A 25,204-nucleotide genomic window follows, 5' to 3' on the forward strand; every position below is an offset into this window, starting at 1 on the left:
TTTGCGAATGTACCGGTATAACTATCAGTTATACATATTCGTAACTATTAATATCGGTTTTCACGTTACACTATTATTTACTGTCTCGCAATAGTCTTTGAATTAAGAGATTTAAAGCAAACGACAAAACACATAAAAGATGCCAATACCGATCTGAAGAGGTTTACTACCTACTATTTCAATTAATATCTGTTCGGCGCACAAACACATCTTCGTTTCCTATACAGTCTGTGAGTGCTCTACATTTTCATACTGGTACTACAGGCAGGCAATATCACTATTTTATTGTTTGCTCTAATTTTTACACGAGATTATTGCTATTTCCTTGCAATTTCGCGCCGCATGCCGCGTAATTCTAATTTTCACGAACGCTCACGTTTGAAACTTCATAATCATGATTTCTCCTAGCAAATCAATTTTGCGCTCGAGACCTCCTTAGGATTCGAAGCGCAACCTGGCAGACGCGGTGCCCGGTTAATTTGCTCGCCAGACCATGGTAGTCGGATAAATTAAAATGGATCCGGTTTCACCACAAGTGTAACAACTCGCGCACAACGAAGTTAATGCGGAGACTAATGCGAGACCGTGCGTTTGTTTTTGCAGGGCAGGACGGTGTTTCGTCGTGAGAGGCTGGGACCTCCAGGATGCCAGGGGTGTGGAAGTTGCTGCGTACGCTGATCTACATAGTAAGTGCACACGGCTGATTTACAATTGGACAAACGCCAACGGGTTAATGATCGGTTTCCGATTGATACAATATAGCTTCCGACTTTTTAATTTTGGGTTAGTTCCAAACTAACGTCCTATATATATATATATATATATTCGTATTTACCGGATCAAGTAGGTACTCTGTCACTTTACGTTGTTCCGATTTTTAAGCGACACATCAAAGATTAATGTGACGTTTAATACGCTTAGATTAAAAATATTTATCTGTAATATTAATTCGGTTATATATACAATTTCCATTGATTAGATAGAATGCAGATAATCTATAAAATTGAGACATAAGACGTCTTATGTCTCGATTTTGAATAATTTGCGTTGTCTGGAAAGATATACAATAAATAACGATGCATCCGAAGTATCGATTTATCCGTCCTTAATTGGAAAGGTTCATTAGCGCGGTGTTACATTGATGTCGATAGATGAAATATCAGATTCGCTGTCTTAATAAACGCGCAACAAGCAGCGCTAAGAGGGACAGGAGCACAAACAGCGGTGTATCGTCTAGCGGGGTCGGCATGGCGTTACATAGGCACGAGATACGAGACTCGCACGAGACTCGTGACTTGCGTTTTGTCCCGCGCGTCTTCTAGCGGTTTTCTTTTGTCGGTCAATTAAGCCCTAGAGCCGTACACACTGTCAATCGACCGACCACCGTGAGCCGCGCCGATTCCGATAATGGGCTATAATTTCAAGTGTGTTTGGCCAATGATGCGACGCCGCGCCGCCGCGCCGCGCCGTAGATCTTATAATTAATGAGTAACGGTCTCACATGACTCACACTTGCGGGCCAAGCCCGGAGTATCGTAATGGTCATTCGATCGCCTAATAACCGGGATATTATGGATTTAGCCAGAAACCAAAGATCGTGGAATATCGAGCAGGAGATAAAGAGGCCCGTATCCTTTCCACAGTGGCGGCCGTCTTATTACCGTCGGGAATTCGCGTTTCCATTTAAATGACAATGCGATGACGCGGCAGGAGTCGTCGCGACAGCTTGCAAGCGGATATTCATGCCTACTCTAGGTACCGTTACCGTCGTCTTCGGCTCCCTCTCCACCCAGTCCCATTCCCCTCATTCCTTCTTACGTTATTCAGAACTCCACGTGAAACCTATCGTGTAGACGGTACCATGCGTTTCAACGCATCCATCTCCGTGACCTTGCAATATAGGTGCGCGTCTCGTCCGTAAACTCTGTCGACAAAATAATTATATATATTAGAATTTCTTATGACGTAAATCGGGGCAGAGACGAGATTAGAATCAAGAATACCGTGGCGGTCTGTAATTTAATAAAGACCGGTAAAATCGAATGCTAATCCATACGTAAGCTTGCAAAGTAGAAATCGTTGTAGCCAATAGCGACCGAGCCATTGTATAGAACTGTACTTCGTGGTCCACGATCTTTATCGCCGAGTTTATCCAAGATAAGCCAGTAGCTTAGAGCGGAGATTCCACCACTGATTACATTACCGTAATACGAATCTCCAAAGGATTGAGGATGGCGGTCTATAATTTAATAAAGACCGGTAAAATCGAATGCTAATCCATACGTAAGCTTGCAAAGTAGAAATCGTTGTAGCCAATAGCGACCGAGCCATTGTATAGAACTGTACTTCGTGGTCCACGATCTTTATCGCCGAGTTTATCCAAGATAAGCCAGTAGCTTAGAGCGGAGATTCCACCACTGATTACATTACCGTAATACGAATCTCCAAAGGATTGAGGAAGGTCAGTAAAATCGGCCATAAGACTCACCATTCGCAACGACCCCGATCCTCCTTCTTACGATCGGCACACGCGAGCATGCGGCCATCGAGGCAGCTATTTCCGCTGTCACGAGTACAATTGACTATCCGCAGACGGGCATTAGCATTCGAACGCCACCGGTGCCGCGATGGGAAACTCACCTACCAATGTGCCTCACGTTAGAATAACTCGGAATACCAATGCACACGAGGTCGTAACCGAGTGCCGAGAAGTCGTAAACCGCATCTTTTACTTCTGCCCACGGCGGTGTCCATGTGGTGCAATACAAATATTATTTGTCAACTTTTACGCGTTTTAAAGAGCGAGAATATACCCTCACACAGCAATGTGTGTACTAACGAAGTTCTTGTTCCCTTTTTTCTAACAACATTAAATTATTAACGATAAAGATGCCAATATCTCCATACCGTAGGAAATTATTGGAGCGGCAGATAAAGATGCTGGTATATGTAACTTGTAGGGGTAGTTCTGACATGAGTCAATGATCGCGTACATCGCAACGCAGCGCGGTGCCGCAGCACAACGCACTCGACAAAAAGGGTACGCGCCGTGCGTATACCCGCGTCCGCCAGGTGCGTAATCATTTCTAATGAAACGTTGTCATTTAACAGTGCGATTGTAAGAGCGTAGAAACGTGTTTTCACTTGCGCGAAAAACGGCGACCGTTAATGCAGCGGTAAAGACGCTTCTCCCGTTACGGCGAGACCGTGCTCGCTCGTTCACGTAGTGTCTAGGATTTTCTAAGACCTCAAGCTAAAAGCGCATGTGTGTAGTATCCCTTAATTTCGAGAAACGTTTAGAGCAAAGATAGGTTTAATGTTCCATTGGACTATCGACGGTTTCACGATTATCTCACGAGTATCCGTGATATGATGTGCTATTATAGTATACAATAGATTCATCGTTTAAGAATAGACAATAAATCCTAATTGTATAATAAATAATTAATATTACGCGATCAGCTGCTTATTTGTGAATATAAAAATAACAAGTATAATGTATCAATGTAACACACACGTATAGGCGCATATTAAGAAGTAGAATCTAAATCAGGTTTAATAGACCAAGCATATTGTTCTACTTGTAAAATTACATTATAATGGTAATACTACAAATGCATCTCTGAAAATACACATAGCTATGTCACGAAAGATATGTCATTTAAGACCGGTTTCTCCATCTTCAGGTAAACTATACGGTAATTTACTTACTGGATAAACAAAAAATAAACGAGTAAGAAAGTAAGACAGCGAGCTGAAGTTTACCAAAAGATGAAACAATCGAGCCTAATTGAATTAAAAGATTCAATAACAGTGTAATATTAAAATAATAAATGACAAATTCAATTATCACGATTCAATTTTTTCAAGCCATCCTATTCATTCGGTATCGCCGTGATCAAAAAACAGTTGCTAATAATATTGTAATTTTGCTAAATATTTATACGAAAATAAATAATGCTTGCAGTTTAATGTTTGCGTTTAATGCAGAAAATAAGCAAAATTTTAAGATAAAAGTAGTATATATGTCGTGCTTAATTTAAGATAGACTCTTGTCGCACGGCTCGTGTCTCGTGATTACCTCGTATACCGGCATTAACGGCGAAGCAAGAGGTATACGCGAGATTGTCAGTTTCGATTGAGCGTGGAGAGGTATTTATGACTAAATCGTATGGATTATCTTGGGTCTAATGGACGGGCGGAGCGAAAATATACGGGTACTTAAGTTTTCATTACAATCCCATCCTCGGAAACTTCTCTAAATGCACTGCGAGTACAAAAAAAGAACTTCTTGCTATTACGGTAATGAACTTGATTTATAGCCAACAATTTTCAACGTGAACGTTTGAGGACGAATGTTTCAATTAAACTGACCTTCTCTCTCATCTCTAGGAATAATTTTATATAGTAATATTGGGTTGGGGGAAACATTTCTTTACATATATGTAAAACGACATTTATTTTACAATATCTTCATTAAAAATGAACGAAATTTAAATTTAAAAAAGGATTTTAAAGCTCGAAATCTCTACTTTCGAAAGGATACTATATTATTTTAGTATCTATTGATAATTTTTACATATGAAAAACTATAAGCTGAAAAATAGTGAAACTTTTTCTCACTTTGTGGGTCTTTCAGGAGCCCAAAAAAAATTTGCAAAAATTTTCGACTACCTATCGTGAAAGCTTGTAGCTCTTTTCCTGCAAAATCATTTTTTACAAATGTTCCTACGTTTTTTGTTCCTGGAGTTATTCGCGAATAAAGTGAAGGAGCATTCTGATTTTTTGATTGCTTATAATTCCAATTATTGCAATTAAAAAAACAGATTCTTAAAGCTGAAATTTTTCTCTATCTATACAATTGCAACGAAAATTTCGCAATAAATAGATTGAGGAAGGTTTTTTTTTTACGTAAAGGGACTTTTTCCCCAATATTGTGTTAAGATAATCAATTTGTTTATTATTAACAATTTATAAAATATTCCTTTTAATTACGGATACCGCAGATGGATTAGAAGAAATCGAATGTTTATTAAGCTATAAATACTAAAAATACATTTACATCAATTTACGTAAAAACGTTTTAGCTTATCCATCTATAACGATCGTAACGTCTCGGCTATGTTTTTGTCAGATATCAAACAATCTTGGAGTATACTTTCCGATTCATGACCTTCCTGATGTGAACTCTACCGCAGAGTAATTTTCTTGTACCGGGAGGAAAATAGGATCGGCAACCGATTCCTGCCGTTTTACGTACGTAACTTTGAAGCCGCGAGCTACGTACATATACATCGTATATAAGTACGTGTCGGACAATGAGCAGGAAACGAAGGGAATGAAAGAGAAAGAGGCGGAGAGAAGAAAGGTCATATAAGTTCAAAGAAGAATATTCAACGTACAATATTCTTTAAATACGCAGATGGTTGGCTTGAAGAACGTTAGTAGCAACAGCGACATTTGGCCGTTGGAGAGGCCAGAGGGCATGGCGGCCATCCAATCTTTGGAGGTGATGTGCGGAAAAGATCATATGGACGTCCATCTCTCGTTCTCGCAACCCTTCGAAGGTATCGTTTCGTCTAAAGGTCAACACGCGGATCCGCGTTGCATCTATGTTCCACCGTCCACCGGGCAAACGTTCTTTTCCTTCCGGATAGCGTACGCGAGGTGAGTGCATGAAATTGAAACGAAAATGTATCTGTACTAAGTACTAGCATGGATAGATATTAAAAATTTTATTGTTAGGAACTCTCATCTACTCTTGCATTGTATCTATATAATTTACGAGAGATACGACAATATTATATTATGGCACAGTTTTTAAGTAAAGTTATTTACCTTTCTCAACTTTGATAAAATTGTAATACCTGTATATTTTAAAGAGACTGTAGAAAACATTATTACATTACTGACATTTTTTTCGCTTCAGATGCGGTACGAAACCGGACATGCACGGACAGTTTTATGAAAATACCGTGGTGGTCCAATACGACAAAGACTTACTTGAGGTTTGGGACGAGGCTAAACGTCTGCGATGTGAATGGTTCAACGATTACGAAAAGACCGCGTCAAAACCACCGATGGTGATCGCAGACCTCGATGTGATACAGCTGGATTTTAGAGGTGCGAGCATCTTACGATTACGCTCCCATCAAATGCTATTTCTTAATGGAGATAAATCATCGACACACATTCTCCGAGCTCTCATGACGATACTATTGAAACGACCGCATGACATCCGCGTGCACGAGAAATTCTCCTTCGATTGCCATCTGTTGCTGTAAACAATCTTTAGACAGAATTATGTGCTCTCTAAGAGTTTCGAGTTTATTTGAAATATTGCAGTTAAATATCCAAGTGAACGTGCAATGTTCCTCTATGATCATTTTCCATTAAAGCAGCACATATGAATACTTCGCTTTTGAACGTGCATTACGAGGGATAGATAGCGGTACATTTAATGCGCGCAAACATATCACGAGATATACACGCTGCAACTCGTGCACCCGTTTGCGGTTGGCCACAGGTGAAGCCACAGTCACATCGGTTAATTTGTTTATGTAACATGTATAAAGCGTGACACGCGCGGAAATATTATATAGGGTGCTACACAAAGAGAGAAGAATAATTATATCACTAAATTAACTAATATGCACTCCTTTCCTTCCGGAATACAAATTACACAATTTCCATAATTCTACTTGATGATATGTGGCTATGTTTTAGATTTTGTTTTTTCGTCACGAATAACGATCCATCACTGTTCACAGTAAAGCTTCAAGATTGATTCGAATTTAACGCTATCCGGATTACAAACAAATGTAATGCTTCAAATTCGGGTTATCCGGAAATACGAATTTTCTAAGATATTCGAATCTCAATCCGAATAGTAAAAGTCGAATTCAGATCCGAATTGCGGATTCGTAGCAAACTTATAGCGAATTCGATTGGCCGGTTTTACTTACCTTACTTCTGTTTTATTGATATCACATTATAATATTGAATAATATTACTACGATTCTTTATACAATTTTAAATGTTTCATTTTCTGATTTTTTGTGTTTTAAAAAACCTTTAAAATAATCTCATTTTATGGTTACAATTTTCCCTTTTGTAAATTAATTTAATAATACAAATTAATAATTTATATAACGTAAATTAATTTTTACTATTTAAAAAGTAACTTATGTTAAAAGTCATTGACGTTTTTTTTTCCATTTTGGACGTGAATCTAAATTCGGATCCAAATCTGAATTTAGATCCGGATTCGAATTCAGATTCGCGGATCCGAATAACGCAGATATCCGGATAATATATACGGTTTATACGGATTAGAACCGATTTCGGATATCTGAATATCTAGATATCCGAATACTTAGAAACCCTAGTTTACAGGCGATAACGTGGACTGCTGGATGGAAATTCAACACGGCAAGGGTCCATGGGCGCCACCCGTATCCGGTATCGTGCCACTCGGTTCTACTCTTACTCTGGTCGTCGCCATAAACGATTATCGAGGTAACGAGTTCTTCAGAAAAGAACACGAAACTTTCCGGGCGATTGGACGAGCGCACTAACGTAATTTTCTGTTATTTAACCGAGCACAGGTGAGTTTGACATGCGGGTCAAGTCGTGCGTGGCTTCAGACGGCGGCGGTCACACGATACAGCTCAGCGACGAGTTCGGCTGCGTGCTAAGACCGAAGATGATCAGCCGGTTCTTGAAGGCACGCGGCTCAGACGACCGTGCGACCGTGATCACGTACGCCTTCTTCCACGCGTTTAAATTCCCAGACGCGTTAAGCGTTCATATCAAATGCAAGGTAATAATGCATGATTTTTATATAGATTAAATCTGATTGTTGGTCAATCTCTCTTAATCGAGAGATTATCTTAATTGAGATCTCTCAATTAAGATCATTGTCTGTCATTTATCTTTCGAATTTTCATTAACAAGTTTAAAAACATTTGTGTAAAAAGGTGGAAATATGTCGGCACGGTTGTCTGGATCATTGTCAATTGAGCGGCTCTATAGCTCATTATATTCAAGAAAGAAAGGATCATATACGACCGCAGTATATAGAGAGTATGACAACTTCCATCCCGTCCAATGACAATGATAACAGTAGCTCGGACAAAGACAACGAAGACTCGGATGGTAATGGCAATGTGGAGCAGGGAGATGGTTCTTCGTACGATGATGTCATTCAGAATGGCGACGATATGACGTCGATCGGCGGACATTTCCTAGATGTTGAAAAGTCGATTCCAAAAGCTCAGGCACAGACGAGTAACCGGTTACCATCGGCTGTGACTGAAACGCAGCACGATAGCGAGCCGGATGATGTCGATTTATCGAAACCATTTATGGTAAAAACCATTTAACGCAAAAACAATATATGTATCTCTCTTAATCGATCGACACACGTCATAAAACTACACCGCCTGCTTCTTTTTAGGAACCGTCGCGAGTGAATAGATACGAGAACGAACAGGATCAGTTCCCGCATGGACCGCGAAATCTGGAGGAGGACAGCGGCGCGGTGCCGGTGACGCCGCTCTCCGCCAGCGTCACCCGTCGAAAACGCTCGGTGACGGTGACGGATAGGAAAGCACGTAGCGCTGACGTCGGTGTCAGCGGTATTTACGAGGTCATCTCCGAAGCGGATCTGGCCTTCAGTCCGGATACGCACGCCGAGGCGGTGACAGTTTTTCAGGGCAGAATACGCGAAGAGGTCGTTTACGGGATCTGTCTGCCAATGCCGGGTTTTAGCGCGCTTTTCATCGTCGTCGCGCTCTCGGCGGTCGTTTCCGCCCTCGTTGCAGGCGCGATGCTGCATCGGCTGCAGGCGCAGCGGGACGTCACCACCGGCAGCAGAGAGAACGACCAAACTGGAGTACACGCCAACAACAACGGCTGGTTGCCTTACGGCTTGCTCCGCGTGCGCTGCACGACGCGACCCACTCACCATCCCAACGAGCTGCAACAAAAACAGTCAAACATAGCTTCGCAGGTTGCTGCAGATTCATCGGTCGAGCGAGGCTGACGACACCTTAATCTCGGCCTTAAGACGCATAGGCCAGGTGCGTCTAAGGAGAGACAATGTGCAATAATACGCTGTACAAAGTATCGTAAGTACATCGCTGAGCTGCGTGCGATTATAAACAGGCATTTATTGAGAGAAATACGCAGAGATGAGCTGGAGGAAACAGAACACCATTATATTTTGGTACTATTGTTCGAGTATCCTCCTGCGAATCGCGCGACGACACCAAATTCTCGCGCGAATCGCAGTCGCACGAGGACTCTATCTCTGGTAGGTATTTGCGTTACTCTAATTTTATCCAAGTTATTTTGTAACTTGCGTAACGTGAATATCATCTCAATCTCGTAACGCGATGTTTTTTTCAGTCGTTATGTCGCGTGTCGTAGTTTTCAGTAATCAATTAAACACTAATAAATACCGCATTGTTATGAATATTTCTCATGAATATTATGCAATGGCGATATTATACCCCTTTTTATAATTTTCTTTATAAATAAATTTATATAATAATTTTTATAATAAATAAATGAATTGTTATAATTTTTAAAAAAACCTTTTAAAATAATTTTAAATGTATATATATATATACAGAAATTATGCATTTCGGGGATTATCTCCACATCACTTCATCAGGGCGAGGAATGTCTAAGTCCTTCAGATACAATTCTTGATACGTAACACAATAAGTTGGCATTCTAAGAGTGAATTTTGACACGGAGATAATCCGCAAAACGCATAATTTTTGTATAGAAAATGCTCATGGAAGCCTCAAGAGTATTATTTTAAATAATTACCGTTAAAGAATAAATATTTGAAAATATTTTGCTCTATGGAAGATACAATACAGATTATAATACATATATACATTAAGAAATTGCAAACGGATATGCTATAAAAGTGCATTTATTGAAAACGTCTAAAATTTAAAATAAAATCACAGTAATAATGAAAAATTATTAGAATAATTTATCGTTATAGTAAACAGATCGCATTTTTGTGAAAATTTTAACAATAATGATTATAACAATAAAACTGGGTATATCGTGAAAAAAGTAACTTAAGAAATTATAATATCGGAAATGTTCATAATTATTGTATTAGTAGTATATTTATTAGATTAAAATATTTTGTTATACGAATAGTAAAAATGATACACAGCTATGATTACTCTGACGCATCGAATTATCTTCTCAAGATTTCGATGCATTCAGAATTCTATCAACAAATACACCAAGGGTTACAAAGCGTTGTCTATAATCTAAATAAATTCTATTTAGATTATTATCAGGTATCGTTATACTGTTTATGAGTCTTAGGATACTGATTGTGAATCGTGTTCGGTTCCACGACATTCTCGTCATGTAGAGATTATTAATGATTTGCTCTAAGGAGGCTAAAAATAATATTTATCACGGATGTGTATGAAATATGTTAACAATTTTTTGGGGAAGCTGACATAATGAAAATAAATATTCAAATCCCGTTATATATGTCCATTTCTTGATTTTCTAAAATTTCCACAACCTGTGAATTCGTGTGCAAGACTTTGGGTTTACAATTTTTTCTTTTATATTCCATGTATAGAGATAGACTGCTGCAAATCATAGTACATTAAGTTACTGCCACAAATGACTTTTGTTATAAAATATTTAATTTTTTTATACCTGATATACGTAAGTAAACACATTAGAAACGTCCATACCGAAATGTCTCGCAAAGACCTTTTCCAAAGATATTTACGATATGGACGTATTTTAAATTATATTCATATAAATCTCGCTTCTTTTCTTTCATCTAAGAAACGAGACTATTAAAATAAATTTTAATAATGGATGAGCGATAAAGTTACATTTCTTTACTCGTCCAAAGGATTTGCGAGTTGCCAAGTAATTAATATTAAATCTAGATCTTAAGTTATTCTTACATGTATACACGTGTAAAAATTTATAATACGCTTAGATTGAGTAACTTTAATTTACAAGCGTAACATGTGTACGATCAGCACTGAGAACTAGATAAAACGTGGCATCGCCTGACAACGAATGAAAAACATTCGAGCAAAATTAAGGCGATATATTACGACTATTTAGTTAAAATATTACGTTTATATATATATATGTAATATATATAAATATAAATTAATAATTATGGCAATAAATAAATATATTTACAGCACCTTGTGAATAAAGAATTTTTTAATTCCCAATTACATAATTTATTCAGTATACAAAAATACATCGACTGCCTTTATTGATTAATAAAGTACCTAAATAGAGATTTATATATGTGAGAGTAATTAAATGGTCTACAACTTTAGGACACACATACACACAGCATACCTTGTATTGATATTACTATACCTTATATTGTACACTAAATAGATCACGCTGTAAATATAAACTAATGACTGCACATACGATTTTACATATAACTTATCGAATTGCCTCATTTTATTTTACTTAGCTTTTCAATTTTTGACAAATTTTCTTAGCAATACTACATTGATCATAGTAACAATTGTGCGACAAATGATAAAACCTTAGCATCATGATAACATTCTCATTCATACGTTCTTGAAAGTTGCTTAACATTCATACAGCACACGTAAAACAAAGCAAATCTCATCTCATAACCAGACTGCGTAAATTTATTATTTGCTGATTTATATAATATCGTAATACAATATTTTGGCACTTTAGATTTTCGCAACTTAAAAAAAGCTATATTAAAGTAAACTTTAAACAATTAACTTTACTTCTGTATAATTGAAAATTTTTCATTTTGGTATAATGCATTTGTTTGTCAATATCTTTATTTGTTTGTTATTTTAATATATCGATTGTAATAGAAGGATCATATACTTTCACATTTTGTAATTTTATTTTATTTGTTTACCTCATATAGAATTTTATATAGGATTCTACTTATCTTTAGAAAATTTAGGTAAGTAGATTAATAAATATAAATAATATTATTAATAATAACATGTTAACATTGCTTAAACACTATATTGTAGACTATTTTTGCGAAATTTCAACTTTATTATTACCTAGTCGCATGTTGAGCAACTATATTGTTAAATTAAGAGAATCCCAAATACCAAAAAAGAAGATAAAAACAGAGAAAGAAATTACAAAATATAAATACATCGATTGATAAATAATAAACGCAGAAACAGGTTTGATTATCTTTGACTAAATTTGCGGCGTATATCGCCTATGTTTTTACCTATAAAGGCCTGAGCTTAAGTTTCATTATGACGAAGCGCAACTCTATAGAGAACATAATACGCAATAAACGAAAACGACACGAGTACTACAATTTATTGCAAAATAATGCCGCTGATATTACCACGTTAGGAAAACGTAGTTTTATATGTAATAGAGTCATGCTTGCGACACTCGATAGCCTCTATGAAACCTGAAGATTCGCAATTTCGAAGACCGTAATCTACATAAAATTCCCTTCCTGGCCTCCTCGTAAAAAAATGTTCCGCTGTATGTGCACGACTCGCTCAAAATTCTGAATACGCATAAGAATATACAAAACAATACTGTCAGTTAATGGCCAAAAATATTTAAAATAGTACAAACAATTTCCACCCGTTTACCGCTAATTTTTCGTCTTGGCAAAGTTGTCGCATTTCGCCAAAACTAATTAATTTTTCTCTGCACGATCGCATTCGTCTTATGGAAGTATTGACTTCCAACGACGCGCGTTTCAACGATATCGCAGAAAACCATGTAAACCGGTTTCGAAGAAGAGAACCATGAAATTCGGCTCTCTTCCAGTATCAAGATATCAAGATCACCGAAATTCGAGATAACTCGTGGACTGAATATTTCTATGAGTAGAAGCATATTCTCGAAGATTTCTTCGTCGCGCCGTTCTGTTCAACGTTGGAAAACGCCGTGGATTTCCTGGTCCTCGTCGAGAAGGGCCTGAGACGCATAAAGAGGTAAGCGGACAACACACACGAGGAAAGTAGAATGGCGAGTAGTACGATGAGAGTAATCGCGAATCCAGGAGTAGTCATGCAGATCATGGTCGAGCTGGCAGTGTTTTCGTGACGTTGAGGGAATACCATCGTTGGTCCATTCAGTTCGCTGTTATTGTTCTCGTCGATGGAGAAGGTCAGGTCACCGGTCGAGACAACTCGAATAATTCGATTCACACCAACGGCTTTTTGGGGATTGTGCACTATCTCTCGGGATTTCCTTCTCCTTTCGTCTCTGGGTCGTCCAGCCGCTGCCTGTAAATAGGCCTCTAACGGCAGCGGGATCGGAGGTGGAAGACCGTATCCGACGTCAGGATGTTCATTCGTCGGGGAATGATGATGGTGGTTCTCTAGAAGACCCTGACTCTCCAAAAGCGGTAACGATTCCGAACACTGTTCCGGACACTGGTACCGGCATATCTGTATGGTGCACTGGAAGTGAACCTCCATAGAGTCCGGGAACTTGAACGCCTGGAAATGGGCATACGACAGCACTGACGCCGAGGCGCCGAAATTCTTGATTTTCGTGAATCTGGACATCAATTTAGGTCGCGTGATACAGCCCCGCTGATCCACCAGTTGTATCGGCGCGCGTTTGCCATCGTGAGCCATGCAATTTCTCACGAGCATATCGAACTTGGAATCGTCATCCTTGATCGCGAGTACCATCGTCATGGTCTGGCCGATCTTGACGAGTCCCGAAACCTCGGAAGCCCACGGTCCCTTGCCAACTTGTATCTGCATCCAGCATCCGACATTGTCGCCAGCGAAATCCGCGCGAACCACGTCCAGCATGTCCACAGGAAACGGACGGAAAGTGACGGACTTCTCGTACAGATCGTGCCAAGTGCAACGCAGTTTGCGCGCCTGATCCCAGACCTCCTGCACTTGAGGATCGTATTGCACCACTATGATGTTTTCGAAGAACGTCCCGGATCCGGACTCGGCGCCGTAGCCGTACAGTCCATTCTCCGTATTGCCGGCCGTGCCGCACGCGTGTATACTGATTTCGAAGTTGACGGACGTGCGACCAAGTCCCGCGGGCAGGTGTACACAATTAATGTTGCTGTAGTGGCCTTTACTAAAGACTATGCCGTAGAATGGCTTATCGAAACCCAGATAAACCTTCATCAGACTCTTTTCGCATTTCACGTCCAGCGAGACGATCTTCGGCATATCAGGCGTTGGCGCTGGCCAAGGTTCGACGCCAACCGCGGTACTGACTCCGCCGCCAGTGGTATAGATTTTGTCCATAGCTTCCGATTGCGCTTTAGTAGGCGGTAATGGCGGCGGTGGACCGTGATAAGCGACATTATGATGCGGACGCGGTAAACTTAATGCACCTCGACCCGGCGGTAATAGAGGATGACCTCGAAGGCCACCCGATTTGTAATGGTTCCCCCCCGCATCCTTATCCGCTATGGAATCCAATGCTAATTGATCGGAATTAATTAACTCGTTATCTTGATGATTCAGTGCTGAATTTTCGTTTCGATTATCTTCTCCCGGAATCGCTTCCACAATCTCGACTTCTTCGGCTCGAGCCAGCTATAAAAACAGCAATAAATGTTAACAAAATAGATGCGAGCCTTTAGACTTAAAAAAAATGTATTATAAAAAATAGTTTTGAGTTTATAAGAGCATATAAAGTGATGAAAGTTTCAAATTTGTAATATAATAAATGGCGACATATAGAAATTTGTTAAATTCTTACGAAATTAATCACACATGTATGATACTATGATAGAAAATGTTCGCTTCTTTAAATCATTAATTACTTTTATGTCACCCTCGACTCAACGAGGCTATCTAACGAGGCTACATTATCATATCGACAGCTCATTTGCAAATTTTATTTCTAGCATTGATCACTCTCGTTTCAAATAATAATTTTATACATTTATCGGAAAAAAAAGAAAGAAAAAAAACGGCCACACAACGGTATTCGTTTCTCACGCGCTCAATGGGAAACCTAAGTGTGTCAAGCTCGACAGAATCGCACACTGCGTCGAGAAATGCGGTATGAGCTCGATCGTTCGATTATCCGATCGGACAAATGGAGCGATCGTCGAAAGAGTTATTTCCGGTGGCACGGCAGCCGAGGGCAACACGGCACGGAGGATGGCGAGTCGCCGGCGGCGACAAACCTGTTCGGAGTATTCAACGAATGTGGAGTTCGACGATTCGATTGACAGACGGTGGGGACGAAAAGGGGGTTGCGAGGTAGGGAGCCCGCGGAATAGGAGCATGTGAGTCGTGTGTATAGAACTGTACGTTATAGTGGTCGATTGCGTCACGCGTGACCTTAGGGCATAACGGACTACCCGTGTCTTTAGCCACGGGTCAATCGGCCAGTTCCGCGCACATGTTCGGCGGCTCTCCTTCTCGCCCCTACCACCCGTCTGTTTACTCGTTCTGTCATGGATTTTCAATGTGCGCGTCCCATAATTCGACCAAAGGCCTACCAAGTCACTCGCGCGGTAGTTTCGCACCATCGTGACGGCTCTCGACGACGTAGGATTCTCAAAGAAGACGCGCGACAACTGGCAATTTATCATGAACGACGTGCATCGTGCCATTTATATCAGAGACGTTGCGTTCAAGTGTCGACATGCTCCGACTCGATGCTTCGTCTTTGATCATGACAGTCTGGTCGCTTTCTGTCGAAAAGAATAAAACTGGTAAATGTGTAAACGTGTATAAACGTTACACATTAGGCGCTCGAAAATGTATCATGTTTATTATCGCATGCAGAGATATGATATACATACGAGAAGTAAGAAAAGTAAAAAAAAAAGCACACGAAACAGGTCAATTTCTCATATGTAATTGTGGCTTCTACTCTAATATTTTTTAAACATACAGAAATTAGACCTCGGTATGTGAAATGCGGGTTGAAATGGTACCGCATAATTCATAGAAACATCGTGACGGGGGAACGAACGGGATGATATCGATACATTGATACCGTAACGACGCGACGATTCATTCATCTACCCGGTCTATCCGGCCCCACGCTCTTTTATGAACTCGACGATAATTCGCCGATTGAGAAGTTGAGCGGAAAATAAAGAGGATGCATACGCGTCAAAAATCGTGTTGGGCCACAGGAATGTAGGATGAAAAGGGTACACGAAAGAAACCGCGAGGCGCGCGCTCACACGAAGAAACCGGTCGTTCCGCGCGCGGGATTTTTGCGCACCACCTTGTAAGAGAGCGGCCCGACGACGCACGATGAAACGTTACTCGGGTCCTCGGTAGACAGTAGACGAGCCGGATTGGAGCGCCGCTTCGCGCACCATTTTGAGACATCGGACCGGGCGAGTCGCCCTTAGCTCTGGGTCAGAGCACTGACTGGGTAACGGCATTGCCCGGCCACGTGCGTACTCATCACGATATCTGGGTTATAATGTAGTAATTACTTATACGTACCGACCTATCCTAGCCCCCGCGTAAGAGTGATCCCCTCAAAGCGCGTCGTGTGTGTCTCCACCACGTTTCTCGGTGGTCTCGCACCAGACGAGAACTAATACCCGTAAACCTCATTTATCGTATTTTCTTTTTTCGCCTCCGAGAATGTTCATTGACGTTTCGCTTCGAACACCGTTACAACAATCGATGCACAATGCGTGTGTATCGATAATTCTGCGTTAATGTTTCACGCATGATTTTTATTGTATCTCGCAACGATCATTCATGCAAAGTATAACTTAAATGTAACAAATATATACATATATAATGTATCGGTTTACTTACCCCCTTTAATAGGAGACAGGCTAGGATATAAATGCGTAACTGCATACCGTGTTGGTGTCCACGATGGAACACTACTGGTATCACTGGAAAAGATACATCGTTCACATTAAATATTCAAACATATGTATATTATATTAAATATACACTGTGGCATAATTCGGTATATTATGCCAATTTTTTAACAAAACTAAAAGTAAGCCCTACTGAAGAAAATTACGTCAGACAGTTACATATAACGAAATCACGTAATTAAGACAAGTAAATTACGTAACGAATTGTTCCAAATCAGTACGTGATTTTTTTTAATTACATAATTTGAAAAATTACATAATGATGTGTGTTCCTTTTTCTTCTATGTCTATCATTCAATTCTTTAAAATTAGGAAACTATAAAATCACACCATGTTCCTTCTAATTTCATGTAATTTTTTGAATTACATAATTAAAAAAATTCTAACATACTGATTTGGAACAATCCATTACGTAATTTACTTGTTTTAATTGCATGATTTCAACGTGCAACTTTGTCACGTGATTCCTTTTGAGTAGGAAAAAGTAGAAGTAACATTTAAATCAAAACAATTGCGCCAAATGTATAATAACTTACCTGTAACGATAATCGTACAGGATCGTGAGAATTGATAGACTGTCTCTCACGGTTATCGTAAACGCCCCGGGTTATCTTTCTTGTTGACGTATTCACCGGCTGCTCGATACAACTATGACCTGTAATTGGAGTTTTACAAAATTTATAATTTTTTATAAGAGTCTTTTCAAAGAGATATTGTGCTTAGGTTTGTTATCTGAACGACGACCATGTTAGATGTGTTGACTGTTAATCGCTACTCATTTCCGCTACCTCGCGGTAAAAGACACATTTACAGGACAGCCTGTTGTCGAACTCGCATTTTGCTCGTTTCGCTCGTGTTTGATCGCCAATTATCAAGCAACTACATGTTCGCCTCGCGCAACCACTAAAGCCACCTGTCCCAAATTCCTCTCGAATGTCCGGGTTTTCGCTCCGTTACTTCGTTGTAAGCGTGAAACTGCGATAGCATCTATCGATGCAAGTCAAAAATTTCACTAAATTTGCAAAAGTGTGCATACAAAATATATGTCAACATATAAGTTTCGCATGTAATCGTTCAGCTCAAAGTGGGACGACTGTGTTTGCACGATCTGCTAATTAATTGTTCAGTATAGACATTTAACGACTCTGACATCTTTTGGATTTAAACTACGATACGTGAGATAACGAATGATGACGCAAGAAAATGATTTTGTCGTAATCCTTTATAATAAAGGAGAGGAAAGAGATGGGGACGGTATGCCACTGACTCGTTACCGCTTCTCTGTATATACATACAATATATAAAAGTCGGATTTTGATGCAACTCTCTTTCAGAGAGCGAAGCATCTAATTAACGCAAAACAGGAAACGTGTAAAACGGAAAAGGAAATTAATTAAAACCCTAAAACTTGTTTTATTTAAGTGTAATAAAATACTTGCCGTGGCTTTTATCTACAAACGTAAATTGAGACACAAACGAGGAAAACAGTCATGTAAATGGCGGGTAGGTAAATTTATGTTGCGAGTAGGTACTAATTTGTCTAATGGTCGTGCCGGCTTGAATGTCTTGCGTTTTAATGCTCTCTTACGAAGAACATACGGCAGAAATACCTCCATGTATCCAGGCATTCTTCTTTATATATATATAATATTATATATATAAATATGTAATGTACGTATAATGTATACATACGATAATGTATGTCTCGACGTAAACCTTGATTTGCCTAATCTATAAATTCCTAAATTTTACGAACCATTTAAATTTAACAAAATAAAGGAAGCTTTTCTTTTCTCGTGCGTTGATTATATTTGTCCAAATTTTTTAATTTTTAACGTTGAATGTGTCTAAACAATTTCACAGCTCGTTTTGCGATCTATGAAGATTAAAGATCTGTGAAACTAAAAAACCCGTTCCGGCTTTAATACTTTTAATGCTACAATGATGAACAGCACGACCGCTTTCGCGCGCGCATGAAAGAGAAAAGCCAGAGACGATATGCAAGACGACTGTGCGGTAATGTGCAGTCGATGTCCAAGTGGTATGCTTGACGTTTTATGAATGTAGGCAAGTAGGCTCCCGCCGATCAACGCTCGACCGCACGCGCGCACACGTGGAGTCCAAGTCAAAAGGACCAACCGGTTAGCCGGGCGCGGCCGCCGGCTATTCGTCCAGTTTGCGAATCCAGTACTTTGTATATACGACGGTAACATCTAAAATCGAACGGTTGCGATAATCTGACCGATTTCTCGAAAAATTTCCACCAAGTCGCCTCTTTGACAAATTTTTATGGTAGAAAAAATTAAGACGTTGAAGACAATCTACGTTCGATATAGTCTTGATTCTCTTGAATGAAGCATATTTAACGCTGCAATCACCAAGAATCAGCAGTGTGTTTCAAATGTATAATTTGCCTTTACAAAGAGAGCAGACGCTAACCATCGGAAGCAGTCTGGAGAGATAACTGCGAAAACCGCAAAGTCATTAGATCATATCATACAGTATGTTATTCTGCTTTTACAATTTGTGTCACAATAAACCGCGACACCTGTTCTTCCTCTTACGAGTGGCTTGAATAAAAATCACTGCCAGCTGTTTACACGTCTCCCGTTTCGCGTTTAACCAATGAATCGGGCATGCCGAAGATATGGCACGGTGCCAAATACGTATAACGGTTCAGTCGATGTTGTAATTCCGAAGTCGGGCATTCGCATAATCAGCAATCTAATAGCGACCTATATAGAAGGAACCTAGACACTTTTCTGTTTCCTTGTCCCCCTTTCTCATTATCTTCTCTTCCACGTAACGGACGTCCAAAAAGACGTCGCGTCGTAAATAATATTCCACTAACACGCAAAAAGAAGTTAAACAGATCGATGCATTTGTGTGTTACTTCTTGTTTTGGACTCTAATAGATTTATTAACATCGTTCGTCTAATATTCTTTCTACTTTCTTTTTTAGATCCCATTTCGCTAGTTATTTCGCTGTAAAGATTCCGCACAACGACAATGTATCAATCAAACAGCGATCTCTGAGATTTAACGACATTCAATCATGCGTTGAAAATCGCTAGTGATCTCCTTAATAAATTAAAATGGAACATCGTGCTCGGATATATCCGATTGTCACGCATTTATTAGTTATATCATGCTATTATATCAATAGAATAGCAACGGGCAATGTAATAATACGCACATATACGATCTATTGTAAACTAATTATTTTGCAATACGGCATCGAATGTAACGAATGTAGTCCGACTCGATCGCTTCTCTCTACATTGTATGTGACCGAGAACATGTGTTACATACATAAGAGATACGATAAAAGAAATCGTGCATTAATTTTTAATAAATGGATAAATAAAAATTTATGCCCGATATCAACCTCAACGTAAAAGTGTAATCACAATTTATGAATATAGTACTTTTTATACAAATTGTCTCTAATAAGAGTAGCGAAATTTTGCAACTTAACGTGGGGTCTTGAAAATTTAAATAAAACAATATATACTTTAAAGCCCGTCTGCCGACTACTGTCAATACAGATCTATCTTATTCAGTAAAACACGCGCCGCGCACACGTGATTGTACATATCATAAAAAATTCACAATCCACTTCTTTCAGTATGCTCCCTCTCGTTTGGTTCCACCGTTTGCACAACGGTATACGAAAATTACACGCTTTTTAATTAGCGTGCAAATTTAATAAAGTAGCAATCGATTGTGCAGCAATGTTTCTCCTCGTTTTATACACACATGCCCCGTATACGTTAATAAAAACTGCGCGCTTCTACGCAATTTACAATTATATTTACGCAATTATAACGATAGATGCGGAAAATGATAATATATTTGAAAGAATCTCTGCCGATAATTATGTTAAAGAACAGGTCTCTCTGTCGGAGAGTATTGCGCAGCCGTAACATGTACGCTAGAGTGGTAAACGTTCACCACGTGGTCGTGGACCGCGTATCGTGCTGCGTCTCCTACAGCGCGACGTATAATTTCTCTCAATGAGCCTGCACCCGGCCGTTATTAACGCATTAACGAGGCGCGAAACGATGACGTGCGACTTGCCTCTAATAACTTAATCAGTGACGTAGCGCTAATTGGATTACGTCCTGGGCAACGTGTAGCTGGTCGTTAACCGCCGTGCATACGTCCGCTGGACTCAAGAAGCGCGTTTAATAGCCACGAATTATCTATAACGATGTCTTCATCGTGCTCATTGCGAGAAGCAGAGAGCCATAGAGTGTATTTGGGAATTAAACTTGCGGTGTATTTCGCACACTGTATAATCAGGATCGAGAGTCAGCAAAATAAATGCATGTTCGAAACAACGAGTGCCTTTTTTACAGAGATAATGTTTTAACTATCGTCACCGCGCGCGAACAAAGTTCCATTCTGCGTCGATGTTAGTCCAAGGGTGTTAGTCTCGAATTTGCTAATGACAGATATTTGTTTTACCGATTTTTTGAAATGTCAAACGGTTCAAGGCAAAGTGAATCGAACAGTTGAAGAATAGTATAAGATACGAATGGTAGATACAATGAGAGACTGAACTACACAGCATTTTGTAATTCGACATTAGCGGCGCGGTGATATCTTACTTTTTTGAACCGATACAGCCCAAGCAAATCCGGATGCAAGTAGTTGCCAACGTGCTCGATTCTCCTTCGGTTGTCAGACGAGCGAAGAACTGAATAACGAATCGCTACATCGATCTCTAAATCGTTGTTGGACGTTAGTTCCCCGGCGCACAACCGCCCGATTCCGCACGCTCCAGTGGTGCACGGGCGCGAATATTGAAAATGAGATTGACAAGCGTGTCTCTGTAGTAAAATGCAAAGTTACGATATTCTCTCGAGCCTTCGAAAGCTCCGTGCGCGAACGACTGATCACCTCGTGATGCGATACTCCGCGATGCCCGATCGCGACAGCTAGAGAAAGAGACGCGCGCGGGACAGCGTGCGATCGCCGGTCTCGGAGGTGCACGCGAGAACTCGAAGAGTCGGAATAGGGTACACCTGTCCGATATACGGAGTATACTACAAACGTAGCGGCCCGCCCCCTGACCCAGACAGCCGGTACAGTTATATAGGTCCCTCGCGCGGTGCAGAGGATATCTCTCCTCGTTCTCGCCGTGAGTCTGTGACTTGATGAACGATGCCGATGTTCGTGTCTGTGAGAAGGAGCAAGAAAGAATGTACATATATACCCTGCGCGTGTACTTCGTGTCGATGATATCCTTATCGCTTAGGGCAAAAATGTGATATCGAGCACGGTGTAAATTGATGTCGCGATGGGCTTTAATGAAGTTCGATGACTGTAATTATAGGATCTCAATCAAACGTAGATAATCTCTAACATTACATTAGTTTTCTAGTATAATACGTATACACTTGTTCCTTTAGCGCATATATTTATCTTATTATATGTAATATTAGAAAAGCGTTTATGAAAAATATTATCGAGTAGGAGGTATTCCCGCATTCTTTTTATAACCACCCACGTCGTGTTGAACGCAACATTATAAATTATGTACGCAAATGAATAACAAAATATTAATGCTATAATACCAAAGTTATAATATTAAATTACAATGTTCGCCAATAAAATGTCACACACACACACACACACACACACATACACGGTATATTAATTTTTTTATTTTAATAAATATATGGATTTACCAACTCGAATATACGTTCTCATAATCTATTTATCACAACTTTTGCATTCTAAATAAAATAGACCTATATCATACTTATCTATCACGTTTTATTTAACACTTTGTTGACCTCAAATATATGTCAAAGAGATTACACTCAATAATTAAGGATATAGCACAATTATACATATATGTATAAAGTGTCCTTAATCTGTAGCATTAACTATAAATCTCACATGACTAATTATAAGAAGATGTATTTTCGTCAAAAGCTATCATAAATACAGTAATTGATACAAACCAATAATTACCTTTAAAATAATATAAATAAGACTATTAAGTTTTAATAATATAAATAAAACTATTAAATAAACTATTAAGTATACTTAAACTTAATTTTCCTTCATTACATTTATATTTAAAAAATTTTATTTTAATGTAATGTGATTAAAAAATCAAAAAAATAAAACGCGAAGGAATTAAATGTTTCGTCTCATTGACTACTTATTATATTGCAAATCAAACTTTAGTATAAAAATGCATATACTTTATTATAAAAATAGGTCAAGAGTCTAGTTATAAAATAATTCAAAAGTAAGTTGATTTTAATGTCAATTAAACATAAATAAAAAAAAGTATCTCTATGCTAATATTAGACCAGTTCTATCTCATACATAGTGGCATCTGGCATAGCATTTCGAATACATTTAAATATTGAAAGTTAAATATTGACACTTAACGATTGATGATAATTTATCAGTTGATGGTTATGTAAAAAGTATATTTGCCGACAAAGCTTATATTAATGATTTTGTAAATTTTTTAAATGTAGTCATTGATAAAATAAATGGATAAATATAAAATAATATTTTATTTAAGAAACACAATTATAAGTAAATTTTATCATATCTATGATATTATATCACAGCGACAGTAAAAACATAACTTGATGGCGTTGATGTAGCCAATCTTTCATAACTGTAATAAACCGAGTTAGTTTGCAATCAGATTTATATACGCAAAATATATACATAAATATAAAATGATAAATAATGTAAAATATTATAATAAAATAGTTTTATTAATTATAATAATAAATAAGGCATAATATATGATACTAATAAAATAATTTTATTAATATGCACTACATATTGAAATAAAAATATTATAATTTTAGAAAAATAGAAGTTAATTTTTTTTTATCAATAGGAAATAAAGGCCTATAACGGTCAAAGCTGGATTTTTAACGCTTAGATAATTTCATATAAATTTGTTCATACTATGTATATACGTACATACATGTATACTATATTTGTAATCATTTGAATTGTTCGCCGAATTAATCTTTTCGATCTTAGAAACAGATAAATTACTGCAATAATAGATAATTACTATTAAATTTTGATACTCAATAGATATCTATTAAAGAGATCTTGATGCAAAGATTATTGTTTATATTACGTTGCTTGAAATAAAGATGTATACTGATTATTACGAAAAATATTAATAAAATTACTAGATTGTAACACTCTCTCTCAACAATATCAGACGAATATGTAAAGATGCTCCTATTTTCACACATTTTATTATTCACATAAAAACAGGAGAATCAATTCTTCGAAACAATTATACCACACTATGTCGTTTAGATCGTATGATTGTTCATCTCTATGACTTTGTAACATCTTCAAGAATCATTAAAGAAAGACCTGTGTGAGTCTATATATTTTTATTTTTATACTGTACTAACGTTGTAAACTTGAAATTTATTTTATAAAACATCTTATTACTGCTCGTTTTAGACCGAATTTCTTCATATTACTGAAACTTCCGTAGTCTAAAGTCTAAAAGCTTAGGACTCTCTAACATGGAATGCTAGAAATCCAAGTTTGACTCCCATATTGTGATATTGATTACTACAGTAATATAGATGCGTTTCTAAGTCCGAAAAAATTAATTCAGCTCACAATTATATAAATACTAAATGAAAAAATATCTTATTTAAATAATTGCTAGAAACGTTGAGACTTTTCAAAACGTTTCATACTTTATCCTACAAAATCATTAAAACGAATTTATGTGTTACGCTGCACATAATACAACTGATTGATGTGGCATTTACGCGTATTCATTCAATTTCATATTTGGCATTTATAATACGACTGAATGCAAATTCTATGCTGTTATCAAAGATCAAATATCAATAAAATATTCATGTCGATTACGTTCTATGATTACGCTCTCATTAACCATAGTGCTGTCTAACTGGTTTCTTTGGCAAACTTATAACGAGAAAAACATGAATATTACAAAGATACGACTCGTTGTTTTACTATTTTTGCTAGTAAGTAACATTTTTTAATGTTTTGTTTTCTTAGATTATTTTGTATTACAATTTTTTCTAATGTCGCAAAAATTTAGTAAATGCTGTATTTAGTAAAAAATAATTTTACTGTATTATATATAATAAATTAAATACAGTTTTTGGGCACTCTAAAATTAATACATAAATGTAATATAATATATACAATAACTTTTAGTGTTAAAAACTTATATATATAATATATTTTAATTTGTATAATAATAAAAATTATGTTTACATTTTTGATATGTTTAAATATATGTAATGTGTTTATATAAAATTTGTTTCATTTTGTGTA

At 38.0% G+C, this 25,204-nt stretch overlaps 2 protein-coding genes across 2 annotated transcripts; one reads left to right on the forward strand and one right to left on the reverse strand.

The window, feature by feature from the left end:
• Positions 1-641: 641 nt before the first annotated feature.
• m (zona pellucida domain-containing protein miniature) lies at positions 642-9,046 on the forward strand. Its single transcript, XM_018542605.1, has 7 exons — positions 642-686; positions 5,423-5,667; positions 5,930-6,123; positions 7,396-7,518; positions 7,608-7,822; positions 7,980-8,369; positions 8,459-9,046. The coding sequence occupies exons 1-7, from the start codon at positions 645-647 to the stop codon at positions 9,044-9,046; spliced, it is 1,797 nt and encodes a 598-aa protein (XP_018398107.1). The 5' UTR covers positions 642-644.
• Positions 9,047-12,890: 3,844 nt separating this feature from the next.
• On the reverse strand, positions 12,891-16,844 carry dy (transmembrane protein dusky). Its single transcript, XM_018542603.1, has 2 exons — positions 16,800-16,844; positions 12,891-14,591 (listed from the first exon to the last, which is right to left on the reverse strand). Exons 1-2 carry the CDS (start codon positions 16,842-16,844, stop codon positions 12,891-12,893), a joined length of 1,746 nt encoding a protein of 581 aa, XP_018398105.1.
• Between the last annotated feature and the right edge of the window lie 8,360 nt (positions 16,845-25,204).

This window comes from Cyphomyrmex costatus, unplaced genomic scaffold (genome assembly GCF_001594065.2).
Source record: "Cyphomyrmex costatus isolate MS0001 unplaced genomic scaffold, Ccosl1.0 scaffold337, whole genome shotgun sequence".
NCBI lineage: Eukaryota > Metazoa > Arthropoda > Insecta > Hymenoptera > Formicidae > Cyphomyrmex > Cyphomyrmex costatus.

Excerpts from the sequence above, each read along its gene's own strand:
- dy (XM_018542603.1), bottom strand. The coding sequence starts at position 16,844 with ATGCAGTTACGCATTTATATCCTAGCCTGTCTCCTATTAAAGGGG. Across the intron at positions 14,592-16,799 it reads CCTGTCTCCTATTAAAGGGG|CTGGCTCGAGCCGAAGAAGT; the intron begins GTAAGTAAACCG and ends CTGTTTTTATAG.
- m (XM_018542605.1), top strand. The coding sequence starts at position 645 with ATGCCAGGGGTGTGGAAGTTGCTGCGTACGCTGATCTACATA. Across the intron at positions 6,124-7,395 it reads GATACAGCTGGATTTTAGAG|GCGATAACGTGGACTGCTGG; the intron begins GTGCGAGCATCT and ends CCTAGTTTACAG. Across the intron at positions 7,823-7,979 it reads GCGTTCATATCAAATGCAAG|GTGGAAATATGTCGGCACGG; the intron begins GTAATAATGCAT and ends TTGTGTAAAAAG.